At 40.9% G+C, this 23,422-nt stretch overlaps 1 protein-coding gene across 1 annotated transcript in view; it reads left to right on the top strand.

Annotated features, from left to right (window-relative positions):
• Window positions 1-864: 864 nt before the first annotated feature.
• LOC144685951 (PDZ and LIM domain protein 4-like) overlaps window positions 865-23,422 on the top strand; it is a 118,219-nt gene continuing 95,661 nt past the window's right edge. Inside the window, exon 1 of the mRNA XM_078551009.1 lies at window positions 865-1,146. Within this exon, the coding sequence (XP_078407135.1) occupies window positions 1,054-1,146 (93 nt within the window). The 5' untranslated portion in view covers window positions 865-1,053. The remainder of the gene's footprint in view (window positions 1,147-23,422) is intronic.

Below are 23,422 nucleotides of genomic sequence, written 5' to 3'. Positions count from 1 at the left end.
ACAGGAATTTGAATTTCAGTGCCTTTATGACAGACAAACAATTGGCACCTACAAGTGATTTGACCTTAGAATAACATTGTCATTTTAAAAAGTTCTTCATAAAACTTTCCCAGGATAACACAGTTTTAAGAGCTACCTATAGGGGTCATCATCTTTTTAATAAAATAATTTAAGTTGCAAATTCCCCATTCCAAAAGTGTACAAAATGTGAAAACTATCACTAGGTATAGCCACAGAATTTTGTGAAATCCTAACTGCCTCAACCGATATACTGATTTGGTTTCTGCATTACTAGAACTATGAATGAACCACAACAAATTCACTAAAGCCAAAATAAAAATATAGAATGATTATAGCACAGAAGGGGGCCACTTAGTTTATTGAGTCCGTGCCAGCTCTCTGCAAGAGCATTTTAGCTAGTCCCACTCTCCCCGTGGTCTGCAATTATTTTCCCTTCACATGCTTATCCAATTCCCTTTTGAAAGCCAGAATTGAATTTGCCTCTGTCACACTCTCAGGCACTGCATTCCAGATTGTAACCACTCACTGCGTAAAAATGTTTCCCTCATAACTCCTTTGTTCCTTTTGCCAATTAATTACTTTAGAGATGCCTTCTTCTGTTTTCAACCTTCAACCAATGGGAGCAGTTACTTCTCCATCTGCACTGACTGGATGAAGAAGAAAGTTGTAAGGCAAGTTGTTTGAATAGCAAACAGGTACTGGGATTGTATAAGGACTCTGTGGGTGATACCTGCAGTTCTGGGAAATGCTTCTGGGAGGAGAACTACAATTCCCAGAGATCTTCGCGAGTGTTCACACCTGCGTCGAAGGGCTGGTCGCCCTGGCCGTTCCGGCCGAGCTGTCACTCAGGGGCACGTGACAGTCTGCGGGTCTTTGTTCTGGCTCGCGCGGGGTGAAGGGGAATGATGTAATGTGGAAGCACCGAATTTAAAGAGAGGGCGGAGGGAGAGTCGGATTGCTGCAGCTTTTGCTCTGACTGGGAGTCAGAGAGTTTGCTTCAAGTCCCCGCTGAAGCAACAATAACAGCTTAAAATGCCACATCCTGTGACTCTTTACGGACCGTCACCATGGGGCTTTAGATTAGTAGGAGGCAAGGACTATAGTCAACCCTTAACCATCTCGCGGGTAAGCAACAAGTCCCTCCAAAAGAAACATATTGGAGTTTTTCCTCTTTCGTTTCACTGGCGGCTACGATGGAGTGTTAATTTGTATCGTTTTCATTACATGCTTTTAAAATTATTTTGCAACCTGTGGAAGAGATCTGCAGAACTTATGTTACTTGTGTCAAAGTTGCTTAAATTCTTTGTGATGCATGTAATTACCAATATCTTTTTCTCCAATACAAATTTATTTGACTGAAGTGGAAAAATATTCCCCCCCCACCACCTCGGTGCAACTGTTGCCCAACGTTGTCCTTACGGGATCACAATAAAGAAAGCGTTACCCAGTGGGAGCTCCTTTGCTTGGTTACATTTTTAATGGGTGTGCTGCTATTGTATTTGTTGTTCCGTGATGTCTCATCCTTTTTAATTTGAGTTCATTTACTGGTTAACCTGTACGATTCATTAAACAATCACATCAAGAATGATCTTGAGGGCATAACGGGCTGTTGCTTGCTTAATTCGGCATAAATGATTATTGATGCACTCGAGTCTTGCCTACTTTGTAACTATTTTAAATGGGCTTATTTTCTGCGATTGCACCGAATTGAAAAGTAGGAGTTTCTTGAATGGTTCAACGCGTTAATGCAACAAGTAGGTATGCAGACTAGGAAGGTTCAGTCTCGGTAATTTAAGATGAATGATGGTAACTGCAACCTTGAGCCGGGGGGAGGCAACGACTTGAATACTAAACAGATTTTAGGGGATTGGGTGGGGGGAAATCTGTAATGGGGAACGCACTCTTTGAATGAAAGGGAAACATTTTGACACAATTTATTGATAGGTTAACCACTGGTGAGCATCACCTAATGAGTTATAAATCACATCCCCTGGATTTCATTATGTATTCTCTTTACATTGTATGTTAAAATCAATTAACTGAAATTTATTTTATGGGTAAAGATTTCAAGTGTGCATTTTGATTTGGTTCCAGTTTAGCCGAGGGCAGTTTGCCAGTTGGGAGAAGATTTTTCTGTATACAATTGGTGCAATAAAATTCTGAAGTTTATAAATGTATTTGTTATAACTAGCATGTGAGGAAGATGTTCGAATTAAATCTATTGGGTGATACTGATTTTAGTCAAATTGATTTTTTTTCAAAGTGCTTCGTTTGAAAGCAAGTTGATCTAGAATCAAGTTACACTGTACAGTACTGATATTCAAGTCAGTCCAGAGTGAAACCCAGAGCCAGATGAGAGCCTTGGTACAGTTAAAACAAAATAACCAATTTAAATTGTTTAAATTTAACAACGGATGAAAACACATAGTCTTTTATACTACTCTTAGCTTAGTATATCAAGGCCAAACTGATCACATTGCCTTAAATTAAACCATCTTTCTATTTAATATAATTATTTACATGTATTTTGATAGTTACATGTATTACCATGGTTCTTAAGTTTTCATTCAATCCCCTCATCAGCCCCATAACCTGAACTACATGTTTGATTTTACAATTTTGTCTTCTGTGTGTAAATTATTTAATAACTTACGGCCAATGGATAGACGCAAAGGGAGATTACCATTCTGTGAAAGTGGATGCTGTCTGGAAAGAACTCGTAATTGTAATTATAAAATACAAGCAGCTGCTTTATATCATGGGAATAATGGTGTTCATGTCCTATATTTCAACTTTTTTTTAAACCGGTGTTTTGAATTGTAAAGCTATACATCTTATAGCACTTGGTAATTATGATTATCAACTTGGGAACAGTGGGATACAAGAAACTGTTGCTTACAACAGCAATAATTTTCCTTTTTCATAGCATCTTCCTAAATGCAGGGAAAATGACCCAGGGCACTGCATAGAAGAGAGATCTGGCAAAACGTAGGCTGACTCAAACTTGGGCATAGGTTGGTTTTAAGGGAGAGGTATAGGGTGTAAATTCTCATCTTGAGGGCCTAGACAGCTGAAAGCATGTCTGCAAAAGTTAGGGTGAAGGGTTGCATAGAGACTAGTGTTAAATGAATAGAGTTCATAGATGGTCCTAGGGCTGAAGGAAACTAGATATGTAAAGGGGTAAGGGTGCAAAGTTATTTGAACACAGAATGAGAATACTGAATATTAAGAGTTGGTGCATTAGGTGCCAATGTTTGGTGGTGGTAGGTGATGTGGAGCTTGGCATGGGTTAAAGTGCAGGCACCAAAGATTTGGACAAGCTGAAGGGTGGAAGGTCAGCCAGAAGAACATTGATGCAATTAAAACAAAATACCAATTTAAATTTAACAACTGATGAAAAAAAAGAGTCTGGAGATGACAAAGGCATGGCAGAGGGTTCTGGCAGCTGATGGACTGAGATAGGGATCACAGACTGGCAATGTTAGGGAGGTGGCAGTAGGCAGTCTTTTGTAATGGAGGATATGGGGTGGGAAATTCAGCTCCGGGACGAAATAGGATGCTGAAGTTGTGAAGTAAGCTTTAACCTGAGACAGTGGCTGAGAAAAAGAACTGCAGTTGGGACATGAGGATGCAGACTTTGGGGGGTGGGTGGTGATTTGTGTCTCCCTACTCCATACTTAAGTTGTTGATACTTTTGTATTTAATGCAGAGTTTGGCTGCAAGATCAAATGTTCAAGATGGTGGCATAGTACTTGCCTTCAGCAAGTAAAATTTGTTCCTTTGTATTGAACTAAATCTACCTGTGATGTGGTACATTTAAATTTTGTGACCAAATGGTCTGGATCCTCCATGTGGGAACTGTTTACTGATAACTTGGCGCACAAGCAGAATTTGGACATTTAAAATCTTGAGGCAAAATATTAAAGTTCAGATTATTATGTGATTGAAATGAGGGTCAAAGTTGGGTCAGGTACCGTATTTTATTTCTAAACTTAATATGCTGCTTTTATACTAGTAAAAGGTGAATCCAATTTCCACGGTTGTAAATGAGACCTAATTCAAGGATCATTTTGGTGTCATAATCAATCTAAATAACCAGCAGACATGTAACTCTTTTCAGTAGAACATTTATTTCCTCCCTGCAATGGCGTACAAGTGTGCATTTTCATATGTTTGCATGTTTTTTTTGTTTCAGGAATAGTGTGATTATTCTGTGGCATTTTTGAGGCTGTACATGTACTGGTCAGACCACATTTGGAGTTACTGTGGCTGGCTGCAGTGCTACAAAAGGGATGTACAAACATTGAAGACCATGCAGAAATGAGGAACAAGAATGATTCCATATGTTATGGATGACCTCTAAGGAAAGGTTAAACCAAGCTCAATCTCTAGTTTAGAGCAAAAATATATGGGCAGAGGAGGTGGTAATTGTTGATGTGCATATAAGTGATGAAATAGCTGAGTTAAGGTGAAATGTTGCAAAATAATAGGAGCGAGAGCTGTTTGTTTATGTTAGTGAAAGTATTTTAGATTAGATAGTGCCCATTAAATTATCCCAGACATTGTGTGTGAAGCGGTGTTTTACTAAGTAGCCATCTAGACATTTTTGGTCATTTCAACATTGTTAGATATCCAGCTGAGAGGATATAATAGAGGAGTGATCTTTAATAGACTGGGGGCTGGTCAGATAGCTCAGCTCAGATAGCGTGTGGTGCAGAATGATGTCAACAAGCATGGTTTCATTCCCCATACCAGCTATGGTTGTTCATGGAGGCCTGCCTCCTTGCCTTAACCTATGCTGAAGGTGGAGTCGTGTCCCTCATGCTACATAATCAATTGTGCCTCTGGTCCTCTGTGGGCTACGGCTAATTACCAAAACTAACTTTAATAGACTAACTGGCCTTGTCTCATTTTTGACTTCCATCACCTTCCACTGCATAGGTCACCTGCACTCAGTCCATCTGAAGTATTCAAAATGACTGTAGCTTATATAGAAAAAAACTCCTCTGTAATAAATTTTCTACATGAAAAAAAATTGCATTGTATTAAAGTAGTCAATATTGTGATTAGCATTTCTAGCTCTTGCGTTTAATGCTGTTAATTGACAAGCACACAGGGTTACAAATTGCTAGCATTTTCTTAATCTTGCACTAACATACCAAGGTCACCTATTAATATTTGTATATTTTTGCTTTCAAATTCTTTTGATATGTTAGAAAAGTCTGTGATTTACTTCCAGCATTTCCCTTGTATGGTTAAAGTTGGGTTGCATTTCAAGAAACTATTAAAGTAGACTAACCTGAACCACAATTACAGTACTAAGTGTGCACAGTACTTAATGACAAGACGATAAATATAATATAAACATAAGACTTTTTTTTGTTTTACATTAAATGGAGCAAAATGGCAGAATAAACATTTGGTAATTAGTTTAATGCATTTGAAGTGAGACCAGCCAATAGGTAGAGCATGTCCAAACTAGAGCACTCTGTCCATTTAAGTTGTTGGACTTGAGGTTCATGGGTCAGAATTGCGTATGTGGTGTTATTGCATTGAGTTATTTGATAGCTGCTTTGTTTACATGATGTATGTAGAGCGGTATTCACTACAGAATCTACAATCCTTTTATACAAATCTATCAATTGATCTTTTTGTTGTGACTTTTATGACCAAGTCACACTGATACCTTGTTAAATTTTAAGTTGCACATGCAAATGCAATACATAACAGTTGTGTCCTGTTTCCATCAGCAACTTTGAGCTGGGTAGAGATTTGTCATGTACATGGGAAATTTTTTAAAAGTGTTGTCATGGAGAACAGCTTACAATATGTGATGATGCCAGAAAGTTTGAAGTATAGATGTCATGGAAAGGTCAAAGTAGGTTTACTGTACTTCCCTTCAAAGTATCCTACTGTGAAAACTACCTTTGGAACAGACATTATGCTGCCACCTACAGGCCAGTAGATATTGGCTCTGGTTGGTCTTTCAATTGACCATAAAATTCTACAAATCTCCCATCTTTTGACTCGAGTTCTAAAAGAAGGTTAGTATCATGCTAATGTAAAATATCTGAAGCTTAATTGTCTGGAATGTCCTGTATTAACTGAAGAATGGTAATGCGAAACTCAGAATAGGAATTCTATCATAGTGAGTGGTCCTTTCTTCCACCTTTTTATTAGAAAATATCAAATTGGGATTTCTTTTAAATTGGTAAAGTTGTTTAGTAATCTTATATTCTGAAATATAATTCAAGGTTTTTTAAGGATCCACTGTAATTGAAGGTATTCTAAATTACAAAATAGCACAGTGAAATTTTGCACAATTTACTGGAGAGGATAATACTGTAATTGCATACCTGACTGTCAAGCTTGCTGACACAGGACTGAACAAGAAAACCGTCACAAACAACATTCTGTAACCACGGTGCATTCTTGATCACTCTGCTGCTTTTGACCTGGTCACCTACATTGTGATACACCAAGACCGTTGCTTCATTGCCGCGCTCAGTGGGACTGCCTCACTTTCATTCAAACTTGGCTATCTGACCATAACCAGTTGATCTCTGCTCCCTTCTGTCCCTCATTTCCATGCTGCCCCTTGGCAATATCATCTGTAGACAAGGAGTCACTATGCTGATGACATCCAGCTCTACCATTTTGACTATTCTGCTACCTCCATGATTTCAGATTGTTTCTGCAACATGCTGTCTCAGATGATTCAAAGTTTGCCCCAGCTAAAAATTGACAAACCGAAACTGACCTCCTCAAAGCCTGTCACCAAATCCTTACTTTTGCCATTAATACCATCTTGCCCCCATCTCCTGTCTCAGACAGAACCAAATATTTTGCTTATTGGTATCTATTTTAACCCTGAATTGAGATTCTGGTCCTGTATTCTCTACATCAAAGACCACCTACTTACACCTATGTTGCTTTGCCTGCCTGCCTAAGTCAATGTTGTGCTGAAACCCTTGTCTATGCCATTTATCTTTTCCAGGCTTCACGATTCCATCTGCCCTTTAACTATCAGCTTCAACATCATTCTGGTAAATCTGTGCCAGATTCCTTCCAATGTCAGTACATCTTTCTTGAGATATAATCATGACCAGTATATAGCTAAATGTTTGAATTGAGGTACAGTGGTTTAATATAATGACAAAAAGAGACTCATAGAGCTGAATGTCCCTCTAACATGACATTCCACATTATATAAACCAAACATGTCTAAATTAGGCAGCCCATCAATGTTAATGAATAAAACTGCACTAACCTGGACTTCAAAATTTAATATTTGTGTACTAAATTACATGGACAAAGCTTTACTATGTCAGTGATTATTTTCTTGGCTGAAACTTTTGAATTCTAGATTCCAAGCTTTTTTTTATAAATGGGTTTATTTTGTTAGATATGGTAGTCTTAGTGCACTGGAAATAATTAAAATAATACCATGCAGTGTTGGTACGGACTTGCACAAACCACGCACTTGAAGTTTAATCCTCAGCTAATGATTTGGCTAATTTCAGGATGGCAGTGGACTACTACAACTGATGTGGGGGCTGGGGGGGGAAGAAGGGGGAGGAGGAGTCAAGATTCCTGCTAATGATCACTAATTAGTGAACTGTGCTGGAAAATTTGATTGTAGACTTTGAATTAAGTACAATTAGGCTCAGCTACAATAACCAACACCCACTGTCAGGGTTTGCATAATAGTGGCTCTTTGAATGCAGAACTAGGGGCAGGATCTTTAGGCTGGGGAGCCGGGGCCCGCTCGCTGACACATAAAATGTTGCGGGGTGACGTCAGGCGGAACTCCGAACATTACCCCGCGTCATTTCAATTTTCAGGTCGGTGGGGGCGCAGCCGAATCAGCTGTGTGCCCGCTGACCTGTCAATGGCCTATTGAGGCCATTGACAAAGTCATGAACCTCATTAATGGACCTGCCCGTCCAACCTTGGGGTTGGCGGGCAATCCGGGAGTCCTGGCGGGCTTCAGAAAAAGCATGAAACCTCATCCACAGGCAGGATGAGGGCTTTTAAAAATGTAATAAATGTTGATTTAAAATGGTGGACGTGTCCCAACTCATGTGACAGTGTACATCTACTAGTGAGCTCTGAAATGTAATTTGGTGAAAACCTGAGCTGTACAGGTCATCCTCTTATCCAAGAAAGTTATGTCCATAGGAAAACTGGGGAGGGCAAAGTATCAATAAATACATTTTTGTTCTAAGCCTTTTACATGTTCTGCAGGTTTGAATTAATGTTATCTGGCTTGAGTTTTGGAGGCAATTGGGTAGAATTTCTGCATCAATCCAGCAATCCATAATGGAAGTAGTATATGTCAACGAAACCCCAAATTATCAGGAGCTGTTGCCTTTAGGAGAAACAGAATAAGAAAACATCAGTGAGCTTTTAAGGAATGGAGGAAGAGACTGAAAAATTCCAGAATTCACCAGCTAGATACATAAAGCTGGAACTTCACGTTAACAAGCAGCCACTCTTGGAAATGCCTGTACCACTACTCTTCTCATTCAGTGTTCCAATGCTGTAAGCCTTGATCTTCATGATTAAATAGCAAAAATTGCCTTTCTGCTGGCGATGCACTATTCAGAAAAATAGCCAACAGAAAATGCTGCAAACTCGGCAAGTCAGGCAGCATCTGTTGTGCGAAATTGCTAGATCAGGGCAGCTTCATGTTGGTTCCCTGTTACTTGCATTTTTCCTTTTGCCCTTTAGTTCAAATTTTCTGCCCTGGAAATGTGAGCTGATGATGATGTAGTGAGAGCAATTAAAATGTTAAATCTCTTTCAACAGTTTACTACCAGTAGAAATGAAAGTCCACAATTTAAATTCTCTTTCTGGGCCAGAGAGGTGGACAGATTTAGTGGTATTGCAGGAGCATAGATCCCCCTTTTTAAAAAAGGGTACTTCTGCTGTCAAGTAGGAGCCCTAACTTTCTGCGATGAGTGTAAATCAGCAATGAATATGCAAATTAATGTGCACTTTTGCGAAACCTGCAGCATGTTTGAGTACCAACTGTCATTTTTGTGAGGTTGACAGTGGAGTGGTGCAAATTGTCTAGAAATTTCGTGGTGATTCTAAACTCCAGCTGTGTTGCTTCCTTTTCAGAAATTGCTGGATTATTTGCACTCTAAACAGCGTGCCCATCAAATTCATCATTATTTCTCCAGTATTCCCTAAACTGTTGTTCTTCTAAAACAAGACTAAAACTCCATTGTGTTTTTCTCAGTACCAGCATTCAAATTAGGAGCAGGAGTAGGTCCCTCGGCCCCTCGAGCCTGCTCCGCCTTTCAATAAGATCACGGCTGATCTGTTTGTAACCTCCTGCCTACCGCTGGCAACCTTTTCACCCCCTTGTTAATCAAGAATCTATCTAGCTCAGCCTTTAAAAATATTCAAAGACCCTTCCTGAAAAGGAAGTGGAAGTAGAGTTCCAAAGACACTCAACCCTCTGAGAGAGAACATTTCTCCTCACCCCTGTCTTAAATGAGTGACCCTTATTTTTAAACCAGGCACCCCCCCCATTCTTGATTCTCCCACAAGAAACATCCTCTCCACATCCACTCTGTCAAGACTCCTCAGAATCTTAAAGGTTTCAATCAAGTCGCCTCTTACTCTTCCAAACTCCAGTGGAAACAAGTCTTACCTGTTCAACCTTTCCTCCTAAGACAACCCGCCCATCCTTGGTATTAGTTTAGTAAACCTTCTCTTAACTGCTTCAACGCAGTTACACCCTTCCTTAAAATAAGAGATCAGTACTGTACACAATACTTCAGATGTGGTCTCACCAGTGCTCTGTACAACTGAAGCGTAATCTCCCTATTTTTGTAATCAGTTCCCCTTGCAATAAATGATAACATTCTATTAGCTTTCCTAATTAATTGCTGTACCTGCATACTGTCCTTTCATGATTCACGCACTAGGCCACCCAGATGCCTCTGAATCTCAGAGCTCTTCAACCTCCCCATTTAGATAATATGCTTTATTATTCTTCCTGCCAAAATGGACAATTTGTAACTAAGTTTATAACTTTACAGTCTATTTACATTTTTAATATTACAATTCATCTATTTTCCACCTAGGGAAGAGTGTGATATGAATATTCTCTTAGCGCTTATGCAATCCAGGGCAATTTCTCAAGTTTTAATGTACCCACCTATGTACAAAAAAAGCTGGTTCCTGTCCATTCTCTCATTACCAGATACCCTGCCTGGAAGGATGCAAGTGGTGTATTTGCTGCAAAGGATGGTTAGTTGGAATTGGGGGAGAGGTGGTTCTATTGGGCTTCTACCTTTCTGCCATGATGCAAAATGTTGACACGGGTTGAGGTTGGTGGTTGGGGGCTTTCTGTACCTGCTCCCTTCCTGTTCCAATGCAACAGAAGAAGTGGGATGATGCTACCTATCAGATAATAGAATCATTGATATCCCATTAGTTCTTTGAGATCCATAGAAAGTTTACTTCTGTAATGCAGTGTTGTATGCCATCAGAACTTGCTAACTTCCTGGCGTACTTCCTAATCAATTGCATTGATTTCTTGTAGGAGAACAGCAACAGTGAAATTACTGTAATTAATGTGGAGGGAAACAATTGAAGTGCACCATGGACCTACCCAGTCCCGCTATCCCAGTTCTTTCTCTTTTAAATGTGGCACAACGGTGCTTTGAAATTTCTAGCCCTTGCCGGGTGGATTAGCAAGGAGCATCACAAATCCAAATCTTCGTATTTGATCAGGTTGTGGGAAAACCCTGCCTAGGAGTGGAGTAAGTTCTTGAATTTTACTGCATCCACTCCTAAAAGGGATGCAGGTAACTACCCTGATGACTCAATACAGGGAGAAAAAAACATGTGGTATGTTGGTGCGCTGCTAATTTATACGGGGAAACAAAACCCTTGGCCCAGTGCCTGCTTTGTAACATTATCTAGGCTGGATTGCTGGTTGAAGGAGGGAAGGGAAAATTAGTCTTGCTTTGGTTCTTGGTGCCCTTGTTAGATATCTTCTTAATTTTAAAGGTTAAAATTTGACTTGATTTTAGATGCCCTCCCCCTGGAATTGCATCTTCAACAATCAGGCTCATAAAAAAGGATTAGCACTGATCCCCATTCTGTGTTCCTGTCTTCAGAAAACAGGAGGTGAGGGGGAAAATTAAACTAGGGAGACTTTTTTTTAAAAAGAGAGGATAAATTGTGTGTTCTTTCAGAGGAGGAATATATCCTCTCTAACTAACTTTTGATGCAAGCTCCAGATTGAGAGCACATATGATGCAGTCTTTGGATCTACCCTAAAATTCAGAAGCAAATATTCTGTGCGCACTATACTTTTTCTTCCAGGCCTTCAGTTTGAAAGATGTTATGTTCTTTTGGCTGAAGTAGAGGATTTTTTTGCTGAAATTTGCAATTAGTATGTGTCTGGACTAGAACGCTACAGTTGAAGTTTCCCAGCAGTGGTAACACTTGGCACATCAGTGTGGAATTAGTCATATGAATTGCACAGCTGCATTAATCACTTGAGAACAGCTATGGCATCATGATGTGTTTAGAAGCATGGATTTTGGAAAAGACTCTAACCTAATGCACAATTCACAGAATTAATTTAACTAAGTGTTCTTTACTTTTTCACAATACGAATAACTTCTTTATTTCTGTAGAAATGACAACTACGTTTATCATACCACTTTAAATTGCTAGGATCTAATCATCTGTGAAGTTTTTTTTTTCCTGCCTTTTTTTACTGGAATTCTAGTTCCCTTTTTTGCTCTTGTGCTTTGCAAATAGCTGGACCTTGCTTGACTTGGAGGTCAACCGGTGCAGTGTCATTGGAAAGGCAATCTGGCTGCATTAGTGGCTCTTAAATATAGGCAGACTGAACTGAAATGCGCCTCATTAATTTTGCTAGACACTTTTTATGCTCCACAGTCATTGTCCCCTAAATATATTGCCCCCATGCAACCACTTCAAGTGGCTTCATCCTTTTAAAATAATCTAACCCCAGAAGTTCTGAGATGCACAAACCCTACCATGTCTGCTGACTACTGCCTATACCACAGCGGCAGGAAAATCTACTCTATAATATGTCAGTATGATTGTCTCAAACCTTGTGCTTCTTCACTCCACCCACCCCTCTCTTGTGTAGGCAGATTTTTGTGCTGATATTCAGTATCTTTGTCCAAGTGGCTGTATTTTTTTGATCAAGCCTGGATAACAGATTGGCTATTTCAGGAAGGAATTGGCACTGATGATTCTGACCCTGAATTTGCTTGTTCCCTCGGTAATGGTTTAAGGTAAAATGGTGGAAATGCTGTGGGTTTTTCCCCCCCTCCTAGACTGGGATACTGAAGCAAATTTAAGGTACCACCAGTGAGATCAGCTATTTCAGCAAAGGCCAAGGATTTAACTTGGAGCTTTCCTGGTCTCTGGCTCTGTTACTGTACCTTGCAAAGCACATTTATTCATTGAATCATCAAGGGAACTCCCGAGTGCTCATGTTTTTATGCTCCACAGAAATCCCCAAGTAAATCACTGCATAAAAAATAATTGTGTAAAGCACTTGGACGTTCCACATGTGCTGTATAAATGCAGTTATTGATGAGATTCATTACAAGTTATGCGCAATATTGTGAATGTCATCTATAATTGTGTGTGTGCATATGGGAGACATTTTAAACTATGCAATTGTGTGTGTGTGTATATATAAGTGGGTTTCCTCCTTGTTTTTCTTTTCACCATAGTGAAAGTCCAGTAAAAGTAATTTGACACTATATCATCAAAACATCACTCAACACATTATTTATATAGTGAATGTTGATCTTCCTGCTCTAACTGGTTTGTGTTACAATTTTTTTTCCAGAAATATACTTTATTCACAAAACTTGCAAAATATATTATGTAATATCAAATCTGAACTTTGTCAAGTGTGATACAGTTCAGTTTCTTTTAGCACAATGAGGTACCTTATTACATGTATAATTACAGGTCATATTTAAAATTGGCATTTTATATTTCATGTTGAAGATTATCCAGTGCAAACTACCTGAGGAATTTTACATGGGTCCCAGGCCCTTGGAGGGTAGAAAAAGAACAAAAATGGAAGGTCTGTGATGGGGTGGAAGAAAGGAGAGATTAGAGAGATTTTGAGTTGGTTTAGTCTTATAGGTGGTATCTCTATCCTCTTGATCTGCACTTCCCAGTGAGAACGCGCAGTGAATTTTTGGGCTGAATAACACTGGCTGGGTTGGGTTGGAGGGTGCAAATGACTCTGCTCCTCTTCTCCTCCTCTCTCTTCCACCCCCCCCCCCCCCCCCCCCCCTGCCCACCCTGCCCTGGAAGCAGAGTTGGCATGTGCCAACCTGCCTAATAAGGGCCAAGTGGGACTTGTGCCCCTCAGCATGGAGGAAATCCCACCTGCTGGATCTGCTGCCAATCTGATTGGCTGGCAGCTCCATCAGTCCTGGCAGTGCCAAGAGTGCATTAGTGGCTACTGCCAGGATCCCAAGAAATCAGGAGGTGAAGCACTCGCTGCAGGATTCCTAGCCTCTGACCTGCTTTTATAACCACTATATTTATATGGCTAGTCCAGTTTAATTTCTGTTCTTGTGGTGCAGTGGGTAGCATTCCTGCCTCTGAGCCAGAAGCTCTGGGTTCAAGTCCCATCCCACGACTTAATGGCCAAGGAAGGTGAGTTTCATAACGTGGCCAAACAAATTGAGTATCGACCTGTAAATACTTCCAACACACACCAGTGATAGGCAGTAAGAGCGGGAGAGATTCCTGGTCAGCCATGCGATGGAAAGAAAGTTGGAGCCTCTATCATCATTATCTATAGCTACAGATTTACAACATGCATGTAGAAGTGTGACTATGTCTCCCTGAGTGAATTGTAACACATGATCACTGCCTGGTATTAAATCTGCAGTGTGCTCCAGCTCATTTGCATACTCATTACCATTCACCACATGCATCCTATCTTGAACTAATTCGCATTTCTCCACCACCTCTGTACTTCCTAACCTTTATTGGCTCCCTTTTCCCAATATATCAATTCCAAAATCATTACTCTCATGTACAACTCCTTCTTCCCATCTTTGCAACCGTCATCAATCCTATAATACAGCATGCAATTTCCATCCTTGCTCAAGTTGCCCTTAGGACTCCTTGCCTTCCTTCAAGAGCCTCCTGAAGGGCTTTTTTTAAAAATCTCATTGCACTTTCTCCCAGCACTATTCCATTTATGTTAAAGTTGCTTTAGAAAAGAAAGTTGTGCATGTTGTCTTAGTCATTCGTCCCGTTCCAGCGATGTTTGAATCTCAACCATTGCCCTGCTTTTTCCACTTGTGCTGTTTTCCAGTGAAACAGTTCATGCACAGCATATGTGTAGAATCAGATTGATTATAATCTGAACAATATTGGTTTAATGAAGGGTCATTAGCTGTGTCAGAATCTGAGAAGTATGCTGTGAAACAGGTGCTATTACTTTAGGGTATGATTTTAAAAAGCAGATGTGAATGTGTGTGTGACATTGTTGCATAATACTTTATAGAAACATGCTATTTAATCTTCCCTTTTTAATCTTAACTTACTAAACTGTTAATTGTTCATTTTTGTCTGCTACCCTAACTAGAGTTGTCATTCATTCAACTGTTATACTGTAAATGTAGGACCATGGTTGCCTTCCCCCACAGCCCCTTTCGTACTTATACACTTATCAGGAATATTCAAGACTCTAAGTTACGGTTAAGTGCATTGGCTACATCCATTAGTGCTTTTAATGTACTAAAATCTCCCCAGGGGTTTGCAGGAGCATTATAAAATAAAACCTGACACTGAGCCACATAGGGCAATATTGATGCAGACGACCAAAAGCTTGGTAGAAGAAGTAGATTTTAAGGCATGCCTTTAAGGGAGAAAAGCAAAGTGAAGAGGTGTAGGCAGGAAATTCCAGAGTTTAGGCCCCAGGCAGCTGAAGGCATGGCAACCGATGGCGGAACAATTAAATTTGGCGGTGCTTATAGGCCAGAATTGGAGAATTGCAGATATCTTAGCAGGTTCTGGAGCTGGAGGAGATTACCGAGATAGGGAGGGACATGACCACAGAGGGATTTAAAATAAGGATAAGAATTTTAAAATCTAGGCATTGTTTGACTGGGAGCCAAAGTAGATTAATGAGAAGAGGGTGATAGACTTTGAGAGTGTGGACCTCGACTGCAGAGTTTTGGATGATGCCCAGCATATGGAGGATAGAACATGGGAGGCTGACCATGAGTGCTTTGGAATAGTAAAGTCTAGAGGTCACAAAGATGGATGTGGGGCAGCAGATGAGATGAGGTGGAACAGAGTCAGGCAATGTTAGTGAGGTGGAAATAACTAATGAGAAATGAGCTGTACATTTAGAGTGGGTAGCTTGGGAAAATCACCCTTCAAATACTAGATTACAAAGTCTGTTTAAAAAGTAACTGCAAGTAACCCTTTCATAACCTGAAACATTATTTTCAGCCTCCGTATGAATATCTATATTATTGCAGGTGGGGGAAAGAAACTCAGAACAAATCCAAGAGGCACTTCAGGATATTTAATGCTCTGGCAATGGTGCATTGCAGATATGCGCATAAAGTATTATGCCGTATTTCAAAGTTAATGGGACCTTGGTGTAATTTCGCCAGGCATTCATAAACATGTGATGTGTGCCAGCCATTCACTAATACCTTTGCTTGAAATACACCTGACCAGCTGCATGAATGGCTAATTATTAGTGTGTAAATTGTTTCTTGAGCTGTTCAAGATCAAAGCGCCTAAAATTTCCCAAAAGAATGTCACCATTTAAAGCTGATTGAGGAACTGCTGTTGTTTTTAAATCTTTGGATGCTTGAGGCAGAACTTTCTGAATCGCCTAGCTACTGAAGAGTTGTAGATCAATGCATTATAAACGCTATACATAAGGCACATGGGTTCATTTCCAAGATATAAAGGATTTTTCTGTTAGTAAATGCATCATTTTATATCGCCTTTTAAATCCTAGATAAATAAGGTTTACTCAGTTTGCCTCTCTTTAAATTTGCTTGTTTTGAATCTTTTTTCAAAAAATATACATTTTTTGACATAGTGTCCTAATATCTCAAATCCCAAATAAACTTCACAGATGCAATTATCAAACAAAATTTGATGCTGAGCCACACAAGGACATATTAGGTCAAAGCTTTGGTCAATAAGGTAAGGATTAGGGCATGTCTCAAGGAGAGGAGGGAAGAGAGGCAGAGGTTTAGTGAGGGAATTCCAGGGCCTGAGCAGCTGACAGTGCAGCTATTTATGGTGGTGTGAAGAAATTGGGGATGTGCAGGAGGCTAGAATTTTAGAAGCGCAGAAATCTCAAAAGGGTTGTCAGCATAGCTGTGAAGCAGTCTGGGAAGAGTGTCCTGCAGTCAGCATCAATCTGCACTGGAGTGCTGCTTTGGGAGTTTGGTGAGAAGGGAACGAGGTGATTCTTTGAGTACCGTGAGCATGGTCGGGTAAGTATTTACTACTTTTATCGCTTATAGTTTTTAAGGTCTTATTTTGTGGTTCTTCATTTGTAAGGGCTATATTCTGTAACAACGAGAAGCAGGGAAGAAGTGTCCTAGAGTAATTGATATTATTTGATATTAAGTACCTCGCAAAAGGTTCAATTTAATTTGAAGGGGTAAGTCATGGCAGGAGAGCTCAAAGCCATGGTGTGCTCCTCCTGCTCTGTGTGGGAAGCCGGGAATATTTCCAGTGCCCGGGGCCAGCATGTGTGCAGGAAGTGTCTCCAGCTGCAGCTCCTGGAAGCCTGGGTTTCGAAGCTGGATCGGCGGCTGGGGATGCTGTGGAGCATCCACGAGGCGGAGAGGTGGTCACACCGCAGGCTGAGTCCACAGGTAGGAAGGGAATGGGTGACCACCAGGTAGAGTAAGAGGACTAGGCAGACAGTGCAGGAATCTTCTGTGGCTATCCCCCTGCAAAACCGATATACCGCTTTGGATACTGTTGAGGGGAATGGCCTCTCGGGGGAAAGCAGCAACAGCCAAATTTGTTGCATCATGGTTGGCTCTGCTGCACAGGGGAGGAGTAAAAAGTGTGGGAATGCAATCGTTGTAGGGGATTCAATTGTAAGGGGAATAGAAAGGTGTTTCTGTGGCCGAAAACGAGACTGCAGGATGCCTCCCTGGTGCGAGGGTCAAGGGTGTCTCAGAGCGGCTACAGGACAGTCTGAAGGGGGAGAGTGAACAGCCAGCGCTCGTGGTACACATTGGTACAAACGACATAGGTTTAAAAAAAAAGAGATGAGGTCCTAAAAGCAGAATATAGGGAGCTAGGAAGTAAGTGGAAAAGTAGGACCTCAAAGGCAGTGATCTAAGGATTACTACCAGTGCCACGTGCTAGTCAGAGTAGTAATAGCAGGATATATGGGATGAATATGTGGCTGAAGAGATGGTGTGGGTGGGGGGGTGGTGTTTCAAATTCCTGGGACATTGGGACTGGTTCTGGGGGAGGTGGGACTAGTACAAACTGGATGGGTTACACCTGGGCAGGACCGGGACTGATGTCCTAGGGGGAATATTTGCTAGAGTGGCTGGGTAAGGTTTAAACTAAAATGGCAGGGAGGTGGGAACCTATGTGAGGAGTCAGAGGAAGGGGAATCAAGGACAAGAACAAAAGTCGGAAAGGAGAATAAGAAAAGTGATAGGCAGAGAAATCAAGGGCAAGAATCAAACAGGGCCTCAGTGAAAAATAGTGGGAACGGGACGCGTAATCTTTAAAAAGACAAGCCTTAAGGCGAGGAGCATTTGCAATAAAGTGGATGAATTAACCGCGCAAATAGATGTAAACAGCTATGACATAGTCGGGATTACGGAGATATGGCCGCAGGGTGACCAGGGATGGGAACTGAACATCCAGGGGTATTCAGTATTTAGGAAGGACAGACAAAAAGGAAAAGGCGGTGAAGTTGCATTGCTGGTTAAAGAGGAAATTAACACAATAGTGAGGAAAGATATTAGCTCAGACGATGTAGAATCTGTATGGGTAGAGCTGAAAAACACAAAGGGGCAAAAAATGTTAGTGGGGGTTGTATATAGGCCCCCAAACTGTAGTGATGATGTAGGGAATGGCACTAAACAGGAAATTAGAGATGCATGCAATAAAGGAACACCTGTAATTATGGGTTACTTTAATATGCATATAGATTGGGCAAATCAAATTAGTAACAATACCATAGAGGAGGAATCCTTGGAGTGTATACGGGTGTTTTTATGGACTAATACGTTGAGGAACCAACTAGAGAACAGGCCACCCTAGACTGGGTATTGTGTAATGAGAAAAGAATAATTGGCAGTCTAGTTGTGCGAGGCCCCTTGGGGATGAGTGACCATAATATGATAGAATTCTTCATCAAGATGGAGAGTGACGTAGTTGATTCTGAGACTAGGGTCCTGAATCTTAATAAAGGGAACTACGATGGTATGAGGTGCGAGTTGGCTATGATGGATTGGGAAACGTTACTTAAAGGGATGACGGTGGATAGGTAATGGCAAGCATTCAAAGAGCACATGGGTGAACTGCAACAATTGTTTATTCCTGTCTGGTGCAAAAGTAAAACAGGAAAGGTGGCCAAGCCATGGCTTACAAGGGAAATTAGAGATGGTATTAGACCCAAGGAAGAGGCATACAAATTGGCCAGAAAAAGCAACAGACCTGAGGATTGGGAACAGTTTAGAATTCAACAAAGGAGGACCAAGGGATTGATTAAGAAGGGGAAAATAGAGTACGAGAGTAAGCTTGCAGGGAACATAAAAACTGACTGTAAAAGTTTCCATAGGTATGTGAAGAGAAAAAGATTAGTGAAGACAAATGTAGGTCCCTTACAGTCAGAAACAGGGGAATTTATAATGGGGAACAAAGAAATGGCTGACTAACTAAATACATACTTTGGTTCTGCTTTCACAAAGGAGGACACAAATAACATACCAGAAATTTTGGGGAACACAGGGTTTAGTGGGAGAGGAACTGAAAGAAATCCGTATTAGTAGGGAAATGGTTTTGGGGAAATTGATATGATTGAAGGTCGATAAATCCCCAGGGCCTGATAATCTACATCCCCGAGTACTTAAAGAAGTGGCCCTAGAAATAGTGGATGCATTGGTAGTCACCTAACAAGATTCTATAGACTCTGGAACAGTTCCTACAGATTGGAGGGTACCTAATGTAACCCCACTATTTATTTAAAAAGGGAGGTAGAGAGAAAATGGAATTATAGACCAGTCAGCCTGACGTCGGTAGTGGGGAAAATTCTAGAGTCCATCATAAAAGATTTAATAACTGAGCACTTGGATGACAGTGGCAGAATCAGACAGGGTCAGCATGGATTAATGAAAGGGAAATTATGCTTGACAAATCTACTGGAAATTTTCGAGGATGTAACTAGTTGAGTTGATAAGGGGGAGCCAGTGGATGTGGTTTATTTGGGCTTTCAGAAGGCTTTCGACAAAGTCCCAAATAAGAGACTGGCATGTAAAATTAAAGATAGAAAACTGGTTGGCAGACAGGAAACAAAGAGTAGGAATAAACGGGTCTTCTTCTGAATGGCAGGCAGTGACTAGTGGGGTACCACAGGGATCGGTGCTGGGACCCCAGCTATTCACAATATATATTAATGATTTAGATGAGGGAACTAAATGTAATATCTCCAAATTTGCAGATGAAGCTGCTGATATGGATATCTATTCCCTGTGCAATGTCACAGCAGTAAAAACTAAATCTATTACCATCCCAATCCAAGTGAATGGGAAGCCACTAGTAATGGAGGCAGATACGGGAGCCTCAGCCACAGTGGTGGGAGAGCACACATTTAAATACCTAAATGAAGGTACCCAGCCACTGAATCAGTGATATTTGGAGTGAAAAATCTCCACCAGTACCTGCATGGACCATAAACCATTAATGGTTTATTCAGTGAGGATAAGGCCATTCTGCCAATAGCATCAGCAGGAAAACAACTTTGATATTATTTGTGTTTGAGTATACCTTTTATGCACCGTCCTGGCTTGCATGTTGCAAATGTGGACGCACTCTGTCATTTCTCGTTACCTGATAGCATTGTACGTGCTCCAGTGCCACAAGAGATTGTGGGTGTACTGAATTTATTTGATTCTTCATCTATGTGTGCGAAGCAAATTAGGAATTGGATGAGCAGTGATCCAATTTTGTCTCAACTGGGACATTGTATTGCAAGGGTGGTCAAATTCACCACTGCCTGAAGAGATGAGACCATTCCATGTCCGAAAAACTGAGTTAAGTTGCCAAGATAGAATCTTGTTGTGGGCATCAAGAGTTGTCGTCTCTTTGCAAGGAAGAGAACCATTCTTAACAGAGTTTCACAGTGCGCATCCGGGCAATCAAAGATGAAAATGCTTGTGCGAAGCTATGTCTGGTGGCAAAGCATACAGTGACATTGAAAGCATGGTCAAGCACCGTCTCCAGTGTCAGCAACAACAGAAGCATCCTGTTTCAGCTCCGCTGCATCCATGGGAGTGGCATGGTCGACCCTGGGTTAGACTACATATTGATTGTGTAGGACCATTCTTACGTACCATGTTTTTATTGATCGTAGATGTGCATTCTAAGTGGATGGATGTGTATGAAGTTAGATCACCGACATCGAGTGCAGCTACTGAAAAGCTGTGTCAATACGTGGCCTACTGGAAGTCATTGTTTTGGATAATGGTACAGTCTTTACCAGCACAGGATTTGAGTTTAAATGGAATCACAAATATTTAAACTGCACCATATCATCCATCATCAAATGAGTTAGCTGTGCAAACTTTCAAATCTGGAATGAAGAGGCTTTCTGAGGTACTCTAGAAACTCTGCTTTCCCGTTTTTCTTCTCGATTATTGTATGACACCTCATTCAACTATGGGTTCAATGCTGCCTGAATTATTATTGATGAAATGTTGCCTATGAGTAAGGTTAAGCCTGGTGTTTCCAAACTTGGAGGGGAAGGTAGAGAAGAATCAGAGTAATCAAAAGTTGAATCATGATATTCGTAGCAAAGCTTGAAGATTCACTGTAGGAGATACAGTTTTCATGTGGAATTTTGAAAGTAGATCTTGTTTGGTTCCTGGTACAATTGTCTCAGAAACTGGTCTCTTGACCTTCCAGGTGGAAGTGAAAGACCAAATTGTTTGAAAACATGTAGATTATCTTCGGAGTAGAGAGGCATTCCCACATCCAGCTAGACTGCCTGTGACTAACATTGAACCATTAATCCCTGAGGTGACAGATCGACCTAGAATATACATACCCTATGTCTCTGTAGAGTTGCCTCACTGTGAACTGCCACTTTCTAAGGATACACCTGATGCTGCAGTTCCTGATCGTGTTGATCCAGTGGAAGAACCTCAAGTGGTAGAGCTATGCCACTCAAGTTACTGAGGCGGTTTCCTTATTTGGTTAATCTTTAATCACCTGACCTATATATATTGTGAGTTATTCAAATGTTCTCTGTAAGTAGGAGGTGTAAAAAAAAACTAAAGGGGAAGGAAATGTAGTAATTGAAGGTATAGTCTTTCCTACTGCCTATAAGGGGTCACGTGGTTGTTCCTGAAGACCCCGACCAATGAGACAAGCGCGGCTAATCCGGGGGTGGGGTGGGGCGGGGCGGCTTGGAATGGCTTTCTAGTCGAGAATTTGGTTCAAACTTCTGAAAAGCTCTCTGTAATAATGTTATCTCTTTCAAGTAGAAACCTGTCTGGTACGTCAAATTGTTACAGTGAGCATTGGGGTATTGTATAATGGCTTTGGTGAGAGTTAGCAAATGGGCAGCAGAATTTTGGATGCACTGGTTTATTCTTCTCTATAATACTCACTAGCTCTAAGTCAGATCTTTATTTTTTAAACAATGATTCTAGTTGACGTTTTCGTTTTTTGGATGAGCGAAAAGTTGATTTTTTGAAGGTTTTACCAAGGGAATGATCTTTTAGCGGTCCTGAAGTCTTGGGGCTCTGCAGTGTTGGGTGTGCAGAATTCTTGCATAGCAGAGCCACTACAGTTTTTGTACTACCTATTTGAACTATGTGGTATTGCATTATGTACTATTCTTACAGGACAGGTGAGAAATTAATCTTTGGATTAAAAAATAAATTTCATGTCCTTTAAAACAGATATTCTCTATATCCCTAACCCACCATCAAGGCTTTTGCATCACAAAGACCTGCTCTTACAATATAAAATAAAAACAGAAAATGCTGGAAATATTCAGCAGATCTGGCAGCATTTGTAATGTTTCAGGTTGTGACCTTTCACGAGAACTGGAGATGAGTTAATGGAGAAGTTGCCCAATGAGAGAACAAGTTCCTCCAGATGGAAGAGGATGGTGATGAACGGATGTTGGACCTACATTCAAGGAAGAAGCAAAGAGCCCTCAGGCCATCCTACAGTGGACGTGTAGAAAGACAGGATATTCATGGTGAAGAGGAGACAGTTAAAGCCAGGAAACTGGACACTTAAAATGATGGAAGGCAGCTGAAGAGTCACAGATATAAGGGGGAATGATGGGACAAAGGGAGAAAAAATAGTCTAGATGGGAAGAAATCAGTTCAGTGGGGCAGCAGGCTGAAACAATAGGTCTACCTGGACATTCCTGTTTGTGGATCTTGGGAAGGAGGTAGAAGCAGGTTGTTTGGGCTTAGGGACTACAAGGTGGGAAGCCCTGGAGGGAACATCTCCAGAGTAGCTGAGGCCAGTGTTTCCAGGACAGTCAATGGACTTTATTCGGCGCTGGGGTCATGGCCCAGTGGGAGGTAGGCAAGGATGTCAAAGAATTGGTGTTGGTTCCCCAGACAACAATAGCACCACCCTTGTTAGCAGGTTTGATAATTTTAGTGTTCGACCTTAGAAATGGAGTGCAGTAAGTTCAGAAGAGTTAGTGAGTGAGGGGAGTAGAGAAATTTGAGTTGGCTGATGTACACTGGCAGTTCTCAATGAAAAGGTCAAGAAGATTAAGGGGTCCAGTTAGAGGGAGAACACTGGAGACAATGAAAAGGCCTGCTGAGTTGGGGGGTGGAAGTGGGAGAAAGACACCTGGCCAAAAAAGTGGCCATGGAGGCAAAGGCAATAAAAGAAGGGCTCAATGTTGTGCCAAGCTCTCAATTCATTGTGTCAAGCTGAGTACTTTATTACCAAGGGCAGATCAGAGGGTATCGTAAATACACAAAAAGGTGATATTATTAGAAGAATGAATGGGGTCAGAGGGAAGTGAAGGGGAAGAAATATCTGGAGGGGTGTTGCTACCCATGAGTTGTTGGAGCTTGCGACCCTTAACACTTGAAAGGAAGATAATTTTTTCTGTTAACACATTGGATGAGACAAAGGATGA

Source organism: Cetorhinus maximus, chromosome 10, assembly GCF_964194155.1.
Source record: "Cetorhinus maximus chromosome 10, sCetMax3.hap1.1, whole genome shotgun sequence".
NCBI classification, from domain to species: Eukaryota; Metazoa; Chordata; class Chondrichthyes; order Lamniformes; family Cetorhinidae; genus Cetorhinus; species Cetorhinus maximus.
The sequence above is the reverse complement of the archived record's forward strand: the minus strand, read 5'-3'. Positions and strand labels throughout refer to the sequence as shown.